Source organism: Hyla sarda, chromosome 10 (assembly GCF_029499605.1).
Source record: "Hyla sarda isolate aHylSar1 chromosome 10, aHylSar1.hap1, whole genome shotgun sequence".
NCBI lineage: Eukaryota > Metazoa > Chordata > Amphibia > Anura > Hylidae > Hyla > Hyla sarda.
In genome coordinates, this window is record NC_079198.1 from 24,427,525 (window position 1) to 24,449,819 (window position 22,295).

A 22,295-nucleotide genomic window follows, 5' to 3' on the forward strand; every position below is an offset into this window, starting at 1 on the left:
GTGTGTCATCCCAATAGTAAGGAGATTACATGAGGAGGGGGTTTGTTACAGTGTGTCACCCCAGTAGTAAGGAGATTACATGAGGAGGAGGTTGTTACAGTGTGTCACCCCAGTAGTAAGGAGATTACACGAGGAAGGGGTTTGTTACAGTGTGTCACCCCAGTAGTAAGGAGATTACATGAGGAGGGGGTTTTTTACAGTGTGTCACCCCAGTAGTAAGGAGATTACACGAGGAGGGGGTTTGCAACAGTATGTCACCCCAGTAGTAAGGATATTATATGAGGAGGAGGTTTGTTACAGTGTGTCACCCCAGTAGTGGGGTAAGGCGTGTCAAAGGGCGGAGCCAATGGGGGGAGTCAAGGGGCGGCAAATGAGCTTTTGCCTAGGGCGGCAAAAATCCTTGCACCAGCCCTGGGTGCTTATTTTACTATAGCTGATAATTTGCATTACATAACTAGTAACTATATGCTATGTGTTAGTGTTAATTAACTGATACACGGTACATTAATGTTACTTGCAGCTTATGTTACTGTAGCGGATATACTGGGCATTTAACATTATTTTAGCTGACATATGGGCCTATGTTACTATTGCTGGTAATTTGTGTTAGTTCCTGTTGCTTATATATACTGAGCATTAGTGGTTAATTTAGCTGTTATGCTGAACATTAATGTTATTCAGGCCTACGTCACTAAAACTCATATACAGTGCCTTGATGTTACCAGAGATGTTATACGGTGCTTACGTTACTTCAAGTGATATACCATGCTTCAACATTGATGGTTCCCTACAGTGTGACATACAAACGATACATACGGCTCCCGACAGTGTCACATACAATCGACTCCCTACAGTGTCACATACATACGATACATATGGTTACCTACAGTGTGACATACATACTGTTCCCTACAGGGTACTATGCATACAGTTCCTTACAGTGTGACATACATACGATACATACGGTTACCTACAGTGTGACATACATACGATACATATGGTTCCATACAGTGTGACATACGTACAATTACTTACAGTGTGACATGCATACTTTTCGGTACAGGGTAATACCCATACAGTTCCTTACAATGTACGTTTCATAGTTTATTGTCCCGTTCTTTTGTTTCAGCTTTGTCACGTTATGCTTACGTTATGTACGCTAGTCACGTATTTTAGGCTGTGGTCATAGTATTACACTCACGTTTTCATGTGCTTAGGTCGGAAATATTAGTCAGGTCAGGTATGGTAAATGTCATTATAGTTGGCAACATTCCTAGGATACTCAAGCAGGTATTATTTTATGACCAGGTTGTTTTACCTCTTAGCTCTATACGTTCGGTGTTGTTGGAGGCTGATTGCTGTCGTCAATCCACAAAGCCTAATTTTTATAGTTTCCTTTCTGGTCATTACACGCCCTGTTACAGCCAGTTGGACCTTGCCGTTCCAATTATGCTTCACTTTACATGCCTTTCGTACATCACACGCTCCCGTGAGAGATAAGCTGCCCGACAATCCTCAATTCTCATATTGTTCTTATTCCTTTGTACATTACAAACGTTCTTGTTTGGGGCAGATTGTGTCATCAATCCATGAGCCTCTTGTCGTCATTTGTTTTGTATGTTACAAACAACCCTATTAGAGGCAGATTGCTTGACAATCCACGAGCCTCATGTTGTTTCTGTTTCTGTGTTACATACGATTCTGTCTGAAGCAGATTGCACTGTGAGTCCACGAGCCTCATGTTGCTGTCATCTCCATTTTCCTCTTATGTTTGTTACTATGCGTCTGATTGTGGTCTTAGTTGTACACTTCTTAGTGTTAAAGGGTAGCTCCCACCATCCTATTATTTTTTTTTTGCTAGCCTGTTCCCCCCTCCCCCCCCCCCGCTACGGCACTAGCCCGTTCACTCCTCCCCCATCCAATCCCTGCCCCGCATACCCTGTTCCCTCATTACACTTGCTGTTACTTCAGAGTCCGGCAGCGGGCGTGCAGGGACAGCGGCGGCAACCAGGCGGTGGCGATGTGCGGGAGGTGTGGCCTCCCAGCCAGTGGCCCGGGGAGCCAATGCGCTCGCTCCCGCCTGTCTGATTGACAGGCAGGGAGCGAGTGCAGCCTAACTGAAAAAGGACTGATTGCCACTCCAAAAACAGTCCTTTTTCAGTTGCTGATTTTTAAATGTAAATTAAACCTTTTTAATGAAAAAAATAAAATAAAAGTATATTAGAGATATGTTGTAGTACATAAGTACTACAACATATCAAAAAATAAAGTTGGTGACAGTGCCCATTTAAGTTCTTTGGAGTGGGTACAGCTTCTGGGCCTCTTGTTGTGTGTTTGTCTTGTAAAGCTTGTAACTGTTGGGAAATTTGCCCTTATCGGTCTTTGTAACCTGCTGGTCATGTATATTTTCTTTTGCGATAATCTTCTTTACACCTGCAAGTATGAGGATACTGCCTTACTTGTACACCTCAGGTTAAGTATGTGATATCCTTTTATGTTTTGTCTATGCAGGTCTTTCTGTTGTTGTCACTTTATATATGACATGGTTCAATAGGATTACTTATATGTGTAGCACCGGACACTTTTCAAATTTTCCTCTTCTGGCACTACCTTCTGACTTCTGTGTTTTGGCCACTTCTCAATCTAACCGACTCATTATAGCTTCTGTCTATCTAGCACTTCTCCAACATTTCCTATCTCGGTCACTTGGGTTACCTTTATCCATGCGCACCCTGGTAGTACCATTCTGGTAGGCGCTATGAGTTCAGTAGTGCCAAGTGGTACATACAGGATTCCAACCCCCCCCCCCCCCCCAAAAGTGGGAACACAACCTTAGGGTATGTTCACCCTATCACCCTATGGAATGGATTTGTAGCTGAATCTCCGCTCGCGTTGTGACGGATCCTAGAGTCACCCTACCTACTTGGATGGACTTTATACACTTTCATTCACTTTCTGCACACGGTCCACTTTCGGTGCACAGTACACCCTTTTGCACATGGTCTACCTTTTGCACACTGTCCACCTCCTTTACACAATACACCTTTTGCACATGGTTCACATTTTGCAATTGGCCCACTTTTTGCACACGGTTCACCTTTTGTACAATACACAAATTCTACACATGCTTCTCCTTTTTGCACACAGTACAACTTCTGCACACCTCCACCTTTTGCACTCAAGGCACTGTATAGGGAGAGCTAATCACCTTTATTGGATTATCTCCCAGACTCACTGTCACCTGTATTGTTTTTACTGACCCTTCCCCCTGTGATGTCCTTCCTGTAAAATAAGACACTTGTTCCACAATAAAGGGTTCTGATTTTATACCTGAAGACTGGTGTTGCCTGGTTCTTTGGGTACAAGGATGCAATAATCTCTAGTTCTGCCTGGGGATATTGCCAGAGATATGCTGGGGCTCGTCATCCGGAAGGAGAAGTCACTTTTGGCGGAGTAAGTCCATCACACGTGGAATTCAGCGAGCGTAGGTTCAGCCTGGCAGCCAGCGGCGATGGTAGGACCGGGCGGCACTGCGCCACCACCATTGACGGCTCTGCAGTGCTCGGAACTTCCGAGCAAAGAATGAACATGTTCTTTCTCTGCGCGGAACAATTTCAGCGGCGGAACAATTCCGCCGCTGAAATTCTGCAATGTGAACGGGTCCCGCGGAAGACCCATTCACACAGATGCTAACGTTCACTGTGCAGAATTTCACACACGGAATTCAGGGGGAATTCCGCAGTGTGAACCTACCCTTATAGTTCAAAGTGCATTTTACTACCCAAATTATGCACTTAATATGTTAGCAATCTTACTGTTCTTGTTTTTAATGCAATAGCATATAAGAGCAGCTCTCTTAGCCACTAGAGGTCACTATAGTGCTATGAGTGATCAGGAGTGCAATGCAACCTGGATTTATCGCTCTGTCTTATAGTAAGCAGGGGAGTAGAGTATAGGGGGTGCAGAGATAGCAGTCGCACTAGGGCCCTGGTGCCTAAGGGGGCCTCAAAGTATGTATGCCCCATAAGGGACAAGTATTATTATTGATACATTTTGCAGATTTTGCATGGGGGCCCAGAAGCTACAGGTTACTCCTCAGCTTTTAACTTAGTTTTATCAGAGAAATATGAGAAATGAAAGCTGAGCTTTGGTTTGTTGTTATGGATAAGAAAGAATCTTACTATAAGGCAGTCCCGTCGCAAGAGGACAGGCAAACCAACCAATTTCTTGAGGCCCTGAGCTGGCCCGGGGCCCCGAAGCAGAGCCAGTGTTTGCCTGTCCTCCTTCGCTATCCCCTTTGGCAGGCAGCTCCCCCTGTCAGCCTGCCGGGCCAGCAGTGCGAGAACCCGCCTGGAGCGAGAGGCAGAGACTGAACTCGCTGCCTCCGATGTGAGGTGAAAAATGCAAACCCGTGAAAAAAATCGGACGGGCGGTCCGATTTTTTATGGGTTTGATTTTTTCACCTCACATCTGCTCCTTTTTGTGCCCCGCCCCGGCTCACCTTTAGTCCGGACTTCGTATGTTCGCGCGTCACATGACGTTCGTGCGTCATGTGACTGTGCGCGGCGTTAGTTACATCTCAGTGACTCTGACAGTGAGTACCCCTAACTACTTGCCTACTGGGTCTGGGGGGAGGGGTTTAATCTGGGGTACTACCTGCCTACTGGGGGGAGGGGGTTAATCTGGGGTACTACCTTCCTACTGGGGGAGGAGGGGGTTAATCTGGGGGTACTACCTGCCTACTGGGGGGAGGAGGGGGTTAATTGGGGGTGTACTACCTGCCTACTGGGGGGAAGAGGGTTAATCTGGGGCCCCCCCAGTAGTCAGGTAGTACCCCCAGATGAACCCCCTCCCCCAAGTAGGAAGGTAGCACCCCCAGATGAACCCTCTCCTGGGGTACAGGGGGTACTACCTGCCTACTGGGGGGGGGGGTTAATCTGGGGGCACTACCTGCCTACTGGGGGGGTTAATCTGGGGGTACTACCTGCCTACTGGGGGAGGGGGTTAATCTGGGGTACTACCTGCCTACTGGGGGGGTAATCTTGGGCCCTCAGTAGGTAGGTAGTACCCCCAGATTAACCCCCTCCCAACCAGTAGGAAGGTAGTACCCCAGATTAACCCCCACCCCCCGCCCTGTAGGAAGGTAGTACCGCCAGATTAACCCACTCTTCCCCCCAGTAGGAAGGTTGCACCCCCAGATGAACCCCATGCCAGTATGTCCATGTGACCAAGAGCTTTAAAAACACTCAAAGTACTAGGGAATTTCCCAACAAAAAGCATCTTAAAGGGGTTGTGCGTTGCCCTGCAGTTCGGAGCTCCGCTCGGCGCTCACAGCATCCGGAAGTTCATTACTCCGAACACTGTGTGCGGGCTTCCGTGTTCGCGGCCGCCGGGCGTGATGTCACGCCCAGCCCCTTCGTGACGTCTCGCCCGCCCCCTCTACCAAAGTCTATGGGAAGGGGGCGTGACAGCGTTCGCGTCCCCTTCCCATAGACTTTCGTTGAGGGGGCGGGCGAGACGTAACGAAGGGGTCGGGCATGACGTCACGCCCGGCGGCTGCGAACACGGAAGCCCGCACACAGTGTTCGGAGTAATGAACTTCCGGACGTTGTGAGCGGAGCTCCGAACTGAAGGGCAGCGCACAACCCCTTTAACTGCTGTAGTACAAATGTTGTGTATGTCATAGAGTAAACGCGTTTTATGGAGCATCTCTATGATATAGGTAAAAACACCACTCGTTCCAAGTCAGGTGCCTCTCTGCATTTTATTGAAAAACATAAATGTTCAAAAAACTATTTCAAGACAAATGCCATAGAACAAGTCTGTCCAAGTAAAAGAGGCGGAGACTTGCACAAAAAACTTCAAAACAGGGAAGCATATTGGCAATTTATGCTAAATGCATGTGCCCCTGCAGGTCTCAATATCCGACAAGAAATGCTGATACATTATGAGTAGTATTGTTTACCTAGTACAGTGCATGTAACATTGGATTGCCATATACTGTTTATTAGTTTGTTGCATTATCGTAGTTCTAGGCATTTAACGGTGTTATATTATCAACTTATCTGTTTGTGTCCTCTGTGAAGGTATATGTGAACAGATTGAAGTGCCGGACAAGTTTCAACTTACCTATACATACATTTCCTGCTATCATGTCTCGCCTACACATATACGGTCTTGTTCACAAGAGTCCCTCCATCTCCTGAAGGGCTTGGCCCTTGGTTGCCTTGTATAATTGTATTTACATGTCTTATTTAATGTATGGGTATAATAAATGTATAGGACCTTCCCAGGTCATGTGATCTACCGTTGTGAATGTACATAGGTTTAAGGATCTTCCTGGGTCATTGATGTACCCAAAGTTCACTGGGTTCAGTACCTACAGGTTTGCTGGCCAATGAGCTTAGTCCAGCCCCCTATTAAAGGGCTGTAGTCTGTATATTCTCTCTCTTAGTTCCGGACAATCAAGCAAGCACAAACAGCATAACTTCAATCTCATCTCAACTAGGCCAAAGCCTAAAGAACCAGCAGCCACTAAAACTGTGAGTTATAAAGCTCAACCTACAAATCCTGTGTAACTACTATCCCACTCAAATCTTATAATTAGTAGCACAGTGGCCTGCATAAAGCTCATTACTACCAGTCCCAGAAAAGCCTGTGAGGAACCTGCATCCCGGTTACCTCAAGAGAAACTGTTTAATTGTGAAGACTGTTTGCACAAGAAGTTCAGTAAAAGTTCCAGTTATCTCATAAATCCTGCTGTGGACATTACATTTATTATCCTTGCCGTTTGTGGGCCGGTTGGTGGCAGGACCTCTACTACTAAGCAAACCACACCCTGGCGTCACAACAAGTAAGGGTTAATACCACCATACCCTTCATTCACCATTGCAACACCCTAGACACCACATATGCGTTTGGGTACGGCCCTATTTCCAAGTGGTTGTGTTGTTCTTTATTGCATTTTAACCTACACTTGTGAGAAAATGGGGTATGTACTCCTTCTCTTCCCTTTCCCCTAATTAAGGGAGGTGAAACGTGAGCTCTTCAGTCTGTGATAAAAAGTGGTCATCTGCTCGAAACACATCCAGATGGTCATGTTTTGTGCACTATGGTGTGAATTCTGCTTTTAAAGGAATACAATAAAGCTGTATATTTTACCTGAACGCTGGATCAATCCTCTTCTTTCCTGTCTTCACATGTACCCAGCCAGTAGGGATCCGTGCGGAGAGGTTTTGTGGGAGGGGAGATTACTTTTTTTTTTTTTTTTACCAGTTTCTGTGACCGCCTGCAATAACCTCATTACCACCCGTGCCTGAAAGTTTTCTATTGGGTCCTGCGAGACCTAAGGGATCCCAATCCCGATGCAGGGCTCTAGATCAGAGGCTACTGACCCTTTTTTTTTTTTACATTAAAAGCTCCTCATGGTATTGCACCCACATTCCAGTAAACGCATTACCAACTACAGTCAACTTCATGGTATTTTTTTCTTCTTTGTTTGCATACACCCATAAGAGGCCCCTTCATGTGCCCCCTTAAAGATATTAGGAACCTCTATGTGCCTCTACATTGTCCCCCCAAATGGTCCCATTATTTTAAAAAATCTTAGCTGCCACCTCTCAAGTGATGGAACATGGAGCTACCAGCTCAGTGTCCACTTGCAGCATGCTAAATAAATGTGTATATATGTCAGTGTCCTCAAGCTCTCAGTCCAGTATTACTGTTGTAGAGGATCTACACAGGTTGGTTTACTGGGGTGAACTTTGAAAAAAAAAGATCAGTGTCATTTAGAAAGACAGCAGTAATAAACCAAAGAATAGGGAAGTTGGCGTACTCTGTCATTTAGAAAGACTCTTGTCAAACTTTTTATTGTGGTGGCTGCGTTCGGTGACGTGTGTAGTGACTGGTATAGTTTGTGATTCCAGGGCAGTGTTCACCTCCACACTCCAAGGGTGGCAGCTAACTGGGCCAAGCGCTGAGGCACAGATGCAGGGTTACAGAAACTTCTTCAACCTTACTCAGGAACTTGCAGAATAAACAGGAACAGTTCAGTATTTAAGGCATCGTTAACTGAAGGATGCTTTAGGAATCACAGTTGCTTTTAGGCACTATGGGACTTGTAGTTCTTGCTGACTAGCTTCTTGCTTGCTGAAATATATATATATACATATATATATATATAGATAGATATATATATTATATTTTAGACTGCTTTGTAGCTTGAATTAACTGAGGAGCTAACAAACACTCATGTTGTTCTTCACTTAGAAATCCTGTATCAGGGCTTACTGCCAGGGTGGGCTTAGACCTATGGACTGGAGTTGCCTGAGGATTTCTATCTTCTGCTATCCTCTTTTGTGAATGGGGTCCATGGGATCACTTGGCTCTTCTCCCCACTGCGAACCTGAGTCTGACTTGCATGTCGTCTGGATCCTGTGAAAGGTGTTATCGCTCAGAAACAGATTAGTGCAGCAACTGGGTTCCTTAGGCCTGTCCTCATGTAATGAGGTACAGGTCCACAGCAGAGGTCTGAAGGTGACCTCCACTCTCTCTCCTCTCCAACATTAGACTAACTAGCACCTCCCCATCTAGCAAGACTAAGGGGGGAAGGGCAGATGCTCTGATTGGCTGAAGCAGTCATGTGATCCCCTAAGCATCATCCTGCAGAGGCAGATTAACTCTTAAGGGCACAATAAAGCATAAAAGTGCATTTGACAATACATTACAGTGCAATAAATAACATTTATACCTGCATAGTGTGCCCGAAGCAGACACGCTAGGTGATATCCACCTGATAGGTCAGAAAGACAGGTGTGTTCCGTCCTGGGACACCACATCATGAAAACAAAATTGAGATAAGAATATTGAAGAAGATTATTCCCAAAGCGTGGACATTAACAAAGAGCAGTAACACTAAGTAGATTGAAGACCTAAATATAAAGCTATGTTCACACAGTGGAATGTCTGCACGGAAAATTTCTGTACACACATTCCACTTTCAGCGGAGTGCTAGCAGAACATGCGGGCGCTAGGACCACTCAGAAATGCACCATCTCATAGACAGCAATGCATTTGCCTTTCTGTGCGGACAGAAAGAATAGAAATTACTATTCTTTATGCAGATGCCAGAATTGGAATTTCCGTGCCAGAAATTCAGAAATTCTGCTAAGTGAACAGTGCAGCAGAATCCCATTGAACCCAATTGGACTCTGCTGCTGCGGAATTCTTGTGTAGAATTTCGTGCCATAGCCTTTTTTTGTACATAAGATGACTTAGTTGTATAAAGCGTATGATAGAAAACAAAAGTAATAAAAAAATAAATAAGAGACTAAATGAAAATGCATTACAAGATGACCTAACTTATACAAGATATCATTTATTGGTATGGTTATGTATAAACTGCACCAAGGAAAAGTCATAAAAATAGAATTCACTAGGCTAAAATATGCTTAATAAAATACTTTATAAAGATTAGAATCTATTATAGCCACTTATTTCATACAAGACTGTTTCAAAGTCCATAAAAGTTTTATGTCTATAGTTTTATGTCTATATTGAAGTTCATAAATATTGCGGTTTCCCTTTGACGTAGAACACTAGCAGTTTAATATGCTGCTGTTAATATTATGTGCCCTGTTAGGCTTTCAAATAGCGTAAAGTTTTTGATTTCTCCTGTTGCTGTGGGGAAAAGTTTGAACAAATATCTGATGTCGCTGTTCAAGGCAATTGTAGCAATGATTGTATCAGCCACGGCAGAAAGTTTGACCGCACCGGGGCTTCATAAATAATTGACCTGTGCACCTTTCTTGTGAGACAACCATGCTTAATATGTTTTTAATGCTGTTCTGTCTTTTAGGATTGACACTACTTGAATATTATCTTTGAGTGCGCATCCTATGTCCATTCTTGGGAAACCATCTGAACATCTTGAGAACACGTGGAAGAGATCTTGGAATACGGGACATTTAGAGGGACAAATTAAGTGTTTTTTTTTATGTAGTTGAAATACTTTTTTTTATAATAAATCCCTGTATTATGCATATTTATATCACAATGTATATCTTTTCTAATTATTACAACACTTTAGATTGATTTATAATTAACTTTTCATGGTTAATGTAATTTTGTATGTATATTTATCACTATTGTAACTTTTTGCAGGTTCTTCTGCAGGATTTTTTCACCCAACCTTTTTTAACTGATTTTTATGCAAGATATAATGATTTTTCCTTTTTATTAATTTTATATCCTATGTAAAGTGTAATGTTGTATTACTTTTATTAGTCATGATGTATCAAAGGCATTGATTCACAGAGTCATTTGGCACTTTTATTCATCCGAATACACCAACAAAAGAAGACTATAAACATAGAATTAGAATATAAAAAACAAAATATAATTTTTATTCAGATCATAAAGACATGATAAAATGTGTGAAAGCAAATAGTACAGAAGAGAAAAACAAAGGCACCAGGATACAGCAAAACCACCGTGGATATATGGGCAGGCAAAATAGTTACATGTATGATATCAGAGGCAGCCAAATGAGGGCTACATGACTAGGGGAGCGTAAAGCTCCGCTTCTTACTCCCCACCTTCTTACCTTACCATTCCCCATTAAACAAAACACAGACAACGTTGTTGGTGGAAAGGCCACAGCAGCCATTTTATTAAATAACACCCATAATGAACCGAATATCACATAAATAACCATCATTAAATATAACAGTGCAAAGATTAATGCAAACCATCTGCATCATACAAAGGAGGGGGACTTAGAGGCGACATGACCTTCTGATCTCTTACTTTGCCCTGGGTCGTCCCTAAACTTGACCCCAGGACACCACCTTCGGAGACCTTCTCCTCCCTTTGGGACCATGCCCGCAGGGGTTTTCCAAGCCCAGCTGGGTACCGCCCCAGCTACACAACACCATCACCACACCTCCTGCTCCTTCAATGCCTCCTCATCCCCCTCCTTCTCCTGCCGCCGTGACAAGTAACTCAGCCACACACCAAGAGCAGGCGGGCAAACTTTTCCTTTGCTCCAGACTGTTTTCCCGCCACTCTGTGCCCCCTTATATCCCCTCCTTAAGGCCGGCCCTTCACCTGCCATTGACCCCTCCACCTCTCACCGACCTTCCTCCGCCAACACTATTAACCCCTTCTTCGCTACCCTTACTCCCCCTGTCATGCTGGCCATCCATTCCCATTCTGTCCATTCCTGTCCTTTTTATATAAGTGTGCGGCATCAAGCAAAAAGTTTGGGCCTGAATCAACAATAAAATCCCAAACGACTGCCAAAGATAAATCATTTAGAGGATAAACAAATCACAATACAATACAGTAAAGGGTGCCAGACCATACCTACCAGACCCCAACGATCGTTTCGCTATAGTGCTTTTTAATACTCTAATTCTGTGCTTATAGTCTTCTTTTGTTGATGTATTGAGTTCTCATGCACAGTTACTTACCTAGTAGTAAGGTTTTCTTTTTGGTGTTCACTTTTATTCATCCCTCAATTTTACGCCTAATCCCCGTATTTTTGTCATGTTTTTCTCTAGACAAAGCAGCTCAGAACCCCATAAGGGGTTCTAAGCCACACGGCATGTGTTTGCAATTCTCTAACTATCTTTAAATTGGTCTGATTTTACATTAAGTAGCGTGATTGGCGCAGTGTGGTGCAAAATCTCCCATAATGGCACAAGTGAACGCAGAGAGGCGCACATGAAAACCTAACCCAATACATTTACCAGTGGAGAGTTAATAAATCTGACAGAATGTGAAAGTATAACCCTAACACATTTGGATTTTGAAAACCTGACACTCTTAGTAAATCTGGGCTAATGTGATCACTGATGCAGTTTTTGGTCATTTGAAGGGGTACTCTGGTGGAAAACATTTTTTTTTTTTTCAAATCAATTGATGCCAGAAAGTTGAACAGATTTGTATTTTACCTCTATTAAATAATATTAACCCTTCCAGCACTTATCAGCTGCTGTATACTACAGAGGAAGTTGAGTTGTTCTTTTCTGTCTGACCTCTGTCACCTTTGTGTCAGGAACTGTTCAGAGAAGAAGAGGTTTGCTATGGGGATTTGCTCCTGCTCTGGACAGTTCCTGACATGGACAGAGGTGTCAGCAGAGAGCACTGTGGTCAGACTGGAAAGAGCTACATAACTTCCTCTTGACATACCGCAGCTGATAAGTACTGGAAGGATTAAGATTTTTCAATTGAAGTAATTTACAAATCTGTGTAACTTTCTGGAGCCAGTTGATATGAAGAAAATTTTTTCCCACTGGAGTAACTCTTTAACCTCTTAGGTGCCACAATCAATAACAAGTGAATGACAAGTGTCATTCCTGTTGTGTTGCATCCGCAACTAGGCTCAGTCCTCAAAGTTGTATCTAGAGAGATAGTTTGAAATAGTACCGAATCAATGTTTGTGTTGTGCCAAATTAAGGTTATTATAAAGTGCCTCTGCCACAGGGCCCTTGTATTTAAGGAAAACTTCACAAAATAATACAATAATATGCCTCTTTTAAAATCATAAAAGTAATAATAGCTGGTATCCATTCTAAACAAAATACATAGGGTCAGGTGTAATCAAATACGTTATGGTCCAGTCAATATGTCAAGAGACATTAATATATGTAACTGTAGGATCCAATTAGTCATTAGTCATGAAAAGTATTCCACCAAGTTTTAATTTTGAGACTGTGCTTTGCTTTTTATTAATTCCGATAAATCGGCAGCCACAGCAATCCACTCTGGAAGGTAGATTGCCTCATACTTCACATACTTCAGATATGAGGAATCGGGCGCACTGTAATTTGTTAGATGCATAGCTTCACCACCTGCCAGGTATGCAGCCCAAATGCCAAATGACCCAAATGTCATAATGGTGTGGTTACAGTGAGCCAAAATTGCAAAATCCCTAGCAGGGGAGCCTTCATTGCCATCTCCAGCAAAGTAAACATCCCCTAAAGAATTATTAATATTGTCCTTACACCACTTCATCCCATTACTGGTCACCACAAATATGGGATTCTGGTACTTGTTCCTGAAGTAATCGGTGGCCTTCTGCAAATAATTTTTGTCCGCTAAGACCCCTCTTTTTTGTTTAACAAAAAGTTGCTCATAGTCCCCTCTACGAACATGAACCCCAACAAATGTTACATTCTTCCGATCACCCCTCACTTGAGCAAGATAAGAGTTGACTTCATCTTTAACAAAATCATGGAATGTCAATTCTTCTAGGAGTTCACTCTTCAAATGATGGTAGAAAGTCCAGGAATACACAAATCCTTTAAGCTTCACATTCTCTCCTGTGATATTACGGTATTCTGGACACATCCAGTTGTTAAGAGGATATTGCTTCCACTTAATACGTTTGTCAGCATCCTTGGAAATTACAGGCAACTTTAATTTGAAGAGGGAGGAAAACTCCTGATGCATCTCTGGCAGTAAATACGCTTGATAGTCATTCATTTTAGCTAGAGCGTAGAGAGCTGCATACTCCCCAATTTGGTTCCCGAAACGTCCTTGCGGTAATATAGTCATCATACCCTTCAATGGTCGGACGTTATTTGAAGCATTTTCATCTAGTTTTTCTCTACCGGGGGCCTTACAGATTGTAAAGCCCATCCCTCGTGTGGACTTATTATAGTACCAATAGGACACATTCATTACAACCATAAATGCTGTGAAAATGAAGATCAGAAAACTCTTCTTCATGTTTGACACTCCAAGCCGATCAATGACAATTGCTGTAAGAAAATGACAGAACAATTAGAAAACAAGTAGGCAAAGAGAAAGTCTCAAGGCAGAGTTTCAAAAGTTGGGTAGACCAAGATAGCTAAATAGCAGATTATGATCTGTTGGTTAACCTCAGAGTTTGTTTTGGCAACAAAGCTCATCTCTTCCAAGCATTAAAGGGGTATTCTGGTGGCCCAAAAATTTTTTTCAAACCAACTGGTGCCAGAAAGTTAAAGAGATTTGTAAATTTCCTACAGTTCTTTTCAGTCTGACCACAGTGCTCTCTGCTGCCACCACTGTCCATAGCACTCTCCCCTGGAGCAGTGCGCCACAACCCCTGCCCGAAGCTGGGGCCTCCACACCACAGTTAAACAATCACTGTGGATCCTCTTCCAATAAATTCAATTAATTTGAGATCTAGATAACCTTAAATCCCTGCACATACATCTACAGAAGACATTTTCACATACTCGTGCTAGAGCACTTCGGGTTTTCTAAAATAAAAGGAGTACTGTGCTGCAGTAAAAGTTAGCGCCTATCCAAAGGATAGTGGATAAGTTTTAGATTGCCGGGGATCTGACTGCTGGGACCACCTGCAATCTCCTGCTTGGCACCCCAGTCCTCCCCAGAAAGGGAGCATGACGAACCTCTGCATGCTGTATCTCTGGATCTCCCAAAGAGAAACATGAAGGGGCATGTCAACATGCTCCCTTTCTAGGGAGAGCCGAGTTACCATGCAGGAGATCGGGGGGCCCTATCCATCATACCCCCCCCCCCCCCGATCTAAAACCTAACCTCTATCCTCTAACTCTATTTAAGTCCATTCCCGATCACGGCGCCACGAGCATATGGGCAGTGATCAGCGGCTGGGGACGGTGATTACATATTGCCGGGCACCGGCCACAGCTGTCAGGAGCGAAGCTTAACCCCTTCAGTGCCCCTCTCTGCTGACATCTCTGCTTGTCTCGGGAACTGCACAGAGTAGAAGAGGTTTGCTATGGGGATTTGCTTCTGAACTGGGCGGTTCCCAAGACACGTGTCATCAGAGAGCACTTAGACCGAAAAGAACAACTCAACTTCGGCAGCTCATAAGTACTGAAAGAATTAAGATTTTTTTTAATAGAAGTCATTTACAAATCTGTTTAACTTTCTGGAGCCAGATGAAATATATAAAAAAGTTTTTTCCTGGATAACCCTGTTAATTCCCCCCCCCAAGGATTTTCCTGCCCACTCCATGGTCTCCATAGTATGGCCACACATATACCTTTCAATGTGTGACTAGGAATGTTAACCCACTGTCCAAACCTGTGACGACCTTGGACGCACTGATACCTCTAAGTGGCTGAAAATCACTGAAAGTCTAATATCAGTATATCCATTTGAAGGCAGCAATCGCAAGAAAGTAAGTTGCACAGTAGCTTGAGTAGCTTGAAAGTAAAATCAAGGGCTTTATTCAGTATCTATTCACACATGACAAGGAGAGGACATAGATGCAGCAGGCGGATAGAATGGGCAACAATTGTTTCGCACGAGTCGCGTGCTTCTACTGGCCCCTCTAGGGGCCAGTAGAAGCACGCGACTCGTGCGAAACAACTGTTGCCCATTCTATCCGCCTGCTGCATCTATATCCTCCCCTTGTCATGTGTTAGGGTGCATTCACACCACGTTTTTGCAATACAGTTCCCGTATACGTCTTCAATGTGAAAACCGTACGGAACCGTATTGAATACCGTATGCATTGACTCTCCATTGAAAACCGTATGCCAAAAGATGCATCAGGTTGTGTGCGTTTTGCGTCCTGTAAGGTTTTGCCATTTTTTTTTCCCGTACCCAAAACCGTAGTCTAGCACGTTTTTTGGTCCGGGTGATAAACTGTATTAAACCGTATACGTTTTTTTTTTTTTTTTTTTAAACATGGGAGTCAATAGGAACCGTACAGAACTGTATGTGCATACGGTTCCATCTGGTTTTCACCATACGGTTTTTGACTTTGCAGTTTTTTTTTCTTCGATCAAACAAGTGAAACTTTATTTATAATGGAGGGAAAAGTTAAAAACGTATACGTTTTTTTCATGAAAAACAAATGCAACCGGACATTTTTTAAACCGTACACGGGTTAAAATTTGTACACACGTTTTGATACAGTTAAGGCTGCATTCACATCTCTGTTTTACACTATGGGTGCCGGCTTGAGGAGGGGCAAACCGGGCCCTCCCGTACCCCAGCCGGACCAGCGCTGAACTCCATTCACTTTAATGAGCTGACCGTAGTCAAATGGTTACTCCGGTCGGCTCATTTTTGACCCGTATCCAGTTTTGTGAATACGGGTCAAAAATGAGCTGACCGGAGTCACCGTTTGACTCCGGTCGGCTCATTAAAGTGAATGGAGTTCAGCGCTGGTCCGACTGGGGTATGGGAGAGCCCGGTTTGCCCCTTCCCCAGCCGGATCCGCCACCCGTAGTGTAAAACCGACATATGAATGCAGCCTTAGTCCAGTTTTGAGGAATCCGTTTTTCATCAAAAATCTAATACGGGAACTGTATTGCAAAAACGTGGTGTGAATGCAGCCTTAATAGACACTGAATAAAGCCCTTGATTTTACAAGCTACTCCGGTGAGCCACTTACTTTCTTGTGAATTCTGCCTTCAAATGGATTGATTTTCTTGAATCGAGCACCCATGGGTGTGAAAGGAAGACTCCACGCCTAATACCGAGATGTCAGGTTCCTACTGCAGGAACAGATAAGTCCTTTTACCGTATAGTGGCTTTGTTTGCTGTGCCGCATTCTTTTTTTCTTCGGTGCATCCCTAATATCAATATATACCAGTATTTCCCAAGCGCGGTTCTCAAGCGCCCCCAACAGGTCATGTTTTCTGGATTTCCTTAGTCTTTCACAGGTGCTACAATTATGGTCAGTGAATCAAACATCACCACAATTATATCACCTGTGAAAGACTAAGGAAATCCAGAAAACATGACCTGTTGGGGGCGCTTGAGAACCGCCCTTGGGAAATACTGGTATATACTATATACATGTACTAGGTATGTTATATGTGGTCACAAGCACAATATTCTCCTGTAACACTGCAAAATCTACATACTAGTGCCGCTAAACCTGTATAATCTAAAGCTGTATTTAGAGGGTTACTCCACCCCTAGACATCTAATCCCCTATGCGAAGGACAGGGGACAAGATGTCTGATCCCGGGGGTCCGGCCTCTGAAACCCCCCACGATCTCCGTGCAGCACCCGGCGTTCTGAACATTATGTTCAGAACGCTTGGTGTGGGCGGCCATCCCCTCGTGACGTCACACCACACCCCCTCATGACATCATGTCACGCCCCCCCCCCCCCCCCCCATTCATGTCTAGAGGAGAGAGTGTGATGGCCTTTTTTTTTTTTTTTTTTTTTTAAATCAACTGGTGCCAAAAAGTTTTGTAGATTTGTAAATTACTTCTATTTAAAAATCTTAATCCTTCCAGTACTTTTCAGCTGCTGTATGCTCCAGAGGAAGTTGTATAGTTCTTTTCAGTCTTGTCCACAGTGCTCTCTGCTGACACCTTTGTCTGTGTCAGGAACTGTCCGGAGAAGGATAGGTTTGCTATGGGGATTTTCTCCTGCTCTGGACAGTTCCTGACATGGACAGAGGTGTCAGCAGAGAGCACTGTGGTCAGACTGGAAAAAAAAGAAATATACAGTAGCTGATAAGTACTGGAAGGATGAAGATTTTTAAATAGAAGTAATTTACAAATCTGTTTAACTTTTTGGCACCAGTTGATTTGAAAAAAAAAATGTTTTTCACTTAACAACTTAACTCATATCCACAGGAGAATTTCTTTTTAGTAATAGTATAGCCGTATTATAAGACAATGTGTGTTGGCAAGGGGATTGGCCATGGTATGACAGTATTATTTATATTAGTAGTATTGGTAATGTTGATCTTGGTATACTGAATTTGTTTGGTAACAGTATGATGTTAATATCTATGGTGTTAAAAGAGTATTCCAGGAATTGTATTTATTTGACTATGCTACAGGGGCTGTAAAGTTAGTGTAGTTTATAATATAGTGTCTGTACCTGTGTGTGACGGTGGTCACACAAGTCTTCTGTGGTTATCACCCCAATATTTATTTTTAACAGCATAAAAAATTACTCAGGTCTCAGGATTTCCCAGGTTGCAGTGCGACGAGACCTGACATCACTAGTCAGGTGATGACAGGGAGCCTGTCTGCTTCAATGGGTGGAGCGACCGCTGGATGGGAGAGACATAATTTTGCAACAGCTGTAGGCACCTTGGTCATCTGAATGAAAAAAACTGTTCCTTTAATGGAATGCAGCTCATTTGTGTTTTAATGGTTGCTGTGGCTGATGTGTGGGAGGGAGGAGGGTGACCTCACACTTACAAACTATGGAACTATGGGATGTGTAGTTTGAGAATGAAATCCAACAGGAAATACCCAGTACACAAAAGGATAGCCACAGTGTTATGGTAATCTCAGAACATAGCCATTTAGCCCCAAGACAAGCGCAGATCCTTCCTAAGCATGTCCATTGCTGTCTGCCAGGTACGTACTAAAACCACCTTAAGGTGGAGAACCTTTTTAATATCTGCCTCTTGTATACTGGTATTATTGGTGATATTAGGAGAAATTCATCAGGACCTGTGCTGAGGAAAAGTTAACCAGTTGCCCATAGCAACCAATCAGATCGCTTCTTTCATTATTCAGAGCATTTTTTAAAATGAAGGAAACGATCTGATTGGTTGCTATGGGCAACTGGTTAACTTTTCCTCTGAACAAGTTTTGATGAATATCCCCCAATGTTCTTGGCATACCCAATTTAGACAGTAACAGCATGATGTTAATATGTATGCCAACACTATCTCTCCCTCTCTCCCTTGTATACTGATATTATTTAGTAGGTATAGGACTATTACCTAGTGGCATTATATATATATTATTTGTGTGTGTGTGTGTATATATATGTTTATACAATCAACAAAAGAAGAAGGTCTGGCACATTAGGTGGTGGATAAAATAAGCTTTCCTTTATTCACAAATCTTGACACGATTCACATACAGAAAAGGTCTGACGCGTTTCACCTATGTTGAGGCTTAATCGTAGACGATTGGTCTACGATTAAGCCTCAACGTAGGTGAAACGCGTCAGACCTTTTCTGTATGTGAATCGTGTCAAGATTTGTGAATAAAAGAAAGCTTATTTTATCCACCACCTAATGTGCCGGACCTTCTTCTTTTGTTGATTGGACTTTTGGGCGAGGGCGGTACCGGCCGGTCCCGGGCACAGGTGAGCAATCTGGATGTTCAGTGAGAGCGGTCTCCACAGTCTCCATTGCATGTTTATACAATATATACAATAACTGAAGAGAATTCACTTGCACTCACCGGTCTAGTGGTAGTCTGTGTTTCGGATTATCCGTGTGCTGGGAGACGCATGGATGAGGGTGCTCAGAGGCTAACAGCTGTTTTCACGCACAGCGGTGCGCTTCTTCTGGCTATGCGCGAAAATGGCTGTTAGCCTCTGAGCACCCTCATCCATGCGTCTCCCAGCACACGGATAATCCGGAACACAGACTACCACTAGACCAGTGAGTGCAAGTGAATTCTCTTCAGTTATTGTATAAGAAATACTATTACTTTGTGTCACTTAGCACCACGGCAGTGAAGAGTAAAATAAGCAGCTGCGGCCACTGACACCGCATATATATTCCACCACCCAGTATCATACGAATCATACGAAGAGCAGTGCCCTCCAAATCTTCTATAGTTATAATATATATATATATATATATATATATATATATATATATATATATATACATATATATGTGTGTGTGTGTGTTTATATGTTTATACAATATATACAATATTTTTATGGTGTCACCATTTGTTTTATCTGCCTAGGGCACCTATATACCTTGCCCCAGCCCAACTACTGACTTGCATGATAAAAAGTATGAGATGCATCAGGACAACACTTGTCCATATGCCTTACAGAGTGAGATCGCCCATCTAGACACCACTTTATTATTTTATAACATATTCTTTATGTACATTTTTTGGAAAACAAAAGAGACATAAGTATAACTCTACAAAAGTAGCATACAGATAGCATAGAGAAGAATTATGTGAGTAACACTTATCAATGTACAAATGAAGTGACATGGTAGGTAGACAATTTTATCATTTCTTCATCAGTCTTAGGCTGGGTTCACACCACGTTTTGTTAACTACGGTTCCCGTATACGGCTGGGAGGAGGGGGCGGGGCTTAATCGCGGCACCCGCACTCAGCCGTATTCGGGAACCGTATTTAATGCATGTCTATGAGCCGACCGGAGTGAACCGCAGCCTCCAGTCGGCTTCGTTTTCGGCCGTATGCGGTTTCCCGACCGCAGGCAAAAACGTGGTCGACCGCGTTTTTGCCTACGGTCGGGAAACCGCATACGGCCAAAAACGAAGCCGACCGGAGGCTGCGGTTCACTCCGGTCGGCTCATAGACATGCATTAAATACGGTTCCCGAATACGGCTGAGTGCGGGGGCCGTGATTAAGCCCCGCCCCCCTCCTCCCAGCCGTATACGGGAACCGTAGTTAACAAAACGTGGTGTGAACCCAGCCTTAGTGAAGATAAAGAGCGAACAAAAGAAATAATAAAATCACACTGAGAAGTCTTGGTAGGTTATGTACAGATAATAATGCATCAATATATCATCATGTTAAATTGGGTTTCGTAATCATGTTGACCTACAGAATAAAGATAACTTGTCATTTTAACTGTAAAGTGCACTGCGTAGAAACAAAATCCTCTAAAATTGGCCAACTTGCATTTTGTTATTTTCAATTTTACCCCACAAATAATTTTTTCTTTTCTTTTTAGTATCGCTGTAAAATGAGTGATGTCATTACAAAGTATTGGTCCTACAATCCTTCATATGGCCATGCAGGTGGAAAATTAAAAAACGCATGGCTATTAAAAGGTGGGGAAGAAAAAAAGGGAAACGACAAAAATGAGAAATGGCTGGATCATTTTGGGCAAAACAGGCTGCGCCATTAAAGGGTTAACGCAGGGTACCCTTATAGGGCACTTCAAAATAAATTTTCGAAACCGGATTAATCAATATCCGACCGAGGCTGTGAAAAAAAATCATGTAAAGAAAAACAAATAAAGAAAAAAGAAAATGAAGAACCTCCGATAAGATGGTCTGTGAGTTTCTCCATGGACATACGTGTGCAACTTGTTTAGCTGAATAGTTACACTCAGTGTTGCCCTCGTAGATACCTCCGTTATTTCCTAAACCAAACAAGTCTCTTTGAAGCCCACTACATACACTAACAAAGATTTAGAAAGTAGATGCACCATGAAGATAGACACATTTTGCTGGGAAACTATAGAAAAAAAAATGTGCAAGAAAATGTACTAAATTTTGGAAAAATTCAATGATAATGTAAAAGGGCACCTGATCTGCTCACCTTTTGACTCCGCTGGCTCTTCTTTATCTGCTTTGTACATTGTACTGAGAAAAGTAAGTGAGAGTTGTATGGGAGGGGTTTGTGAAGTCATGATGACCCATATAACAATACTCTAATTACAGTCTACATAATAGCTTATTTTTTGCTTCCTTGTATCATCATTAGATGTCAAATACAATAACATTTACAGTAATAATTCTTTTGCAGGTAGAAAAGGTGATACATTTTGCAAGTGTACTTCCCCTCCTAGGTGGTGTAGGTTGAGAAAGGATCTTTGTTGCATGTCTTTTCCCGCATTGTGTATCCTTTTAAAAAGTCGCACAATTTATTATGATTAACAATTCGTTAAAATTTTACACAGAAACCCTGCCAGGAAAAATTGCACGCATGAAATGAAAAATTGCACAAATTTTAACGCAGCGAGCCTAGAGCCCACCAGCAGAACTGACTCTGGTGCCCAACGTAAAGTTATATGCAAATATTACCGATTATACCATTTGTAGACCATCAAGATGCAGTGATTTACACTGCTCCAAAAAATAAAGGGAACACTTAACTCCTTGGGGACGGAGCCCATTGTAACCCTAAGGACGGGAGCATTTTTTGCACTTCTGACCACTGTCACTTTAAGCAGTAATAACTCTGGGATGCTTTTACTTTTCATTCTTATTCTGAGATTGTTTTTTCGTGAGATATTCTACTTTATGTTAGTCATAAATTTTTGTCGATACTTGCATCATTTCTTGGTGAAAAATTCCAAAATTTGATGGAAAAATTGAAATTTTTGCATTTTTCTAACTTTGAAGCTCTCTGCTTGTAAGGAAAACAGACATTCCAAATAAATTATATATTGATTCACAAATACAATATGTCTACTTTATGTTTGCATCATGAAGTTGACATGTTTTTACTTTTGGAAAACATCAGAGGGCTTCAAAGTTCAGAAGCAATTTTCCAATTTTCCCCAAATTTTCAAAATCGGAATTTTTCAGGGACCAGTTCAGTTTTGAAGTGGATTTGAAGGGCCTTCATATTAGAAATACCCTAAAA

The 22,295-nt window shown here is 42.7% G+C and overlaps 1 protein-coding gene and 1 long non-coding RNA gene across 2 annotated transcripts in view; one reads left to right on the forward strand and one right to left on the reverse strand.

Moving 5' to 3' along the window:
- Window positions 1-10,025, forward strand: part of LOC130294105 (uncharacterized) — a 47,619-nt gene extending 37,594 nt beyond the window's left edge. The window contains exon 3 of the long non-coding RNA XR_008848385.1: window positions 9,857-10,025. This is a non-coding gene — a long non-coding RNA (uncharacterized LOC130294105). The remainder of the gene's footprint in view (window positions 1-9,856) is intronic.
- Window positions 10,026-12,700: 2,675 nt separating this feature from the next.
- Window positions 12,701-21,251, reverse strand: LOC130293628 (galactoside alpha-(1,2)-fucosyltransferase 2-like). Its single transcript, XM_056542528.1, has 2 exons — window positions 21,246-21,251; window positions 12,701-13,766 (listed from the first exon to the last, which is right to left on the reverse strand). The coding sequence occupies exon 2, from the start codon at window positions 13,732-13,734 to the stop codon at window positions 12,703-12,705; it is 1,032 nt and encodes a 343-aa protein (XP_056398503.1). The 5' UTR covers window positions 13,735-13,766; window positions 21,246-21,251; the 3' UTR covers window positions 12,701-12,702.
- Between the last annotated feature and the right edge of the window lie 1,044 nt (window positions 21,252-22,295).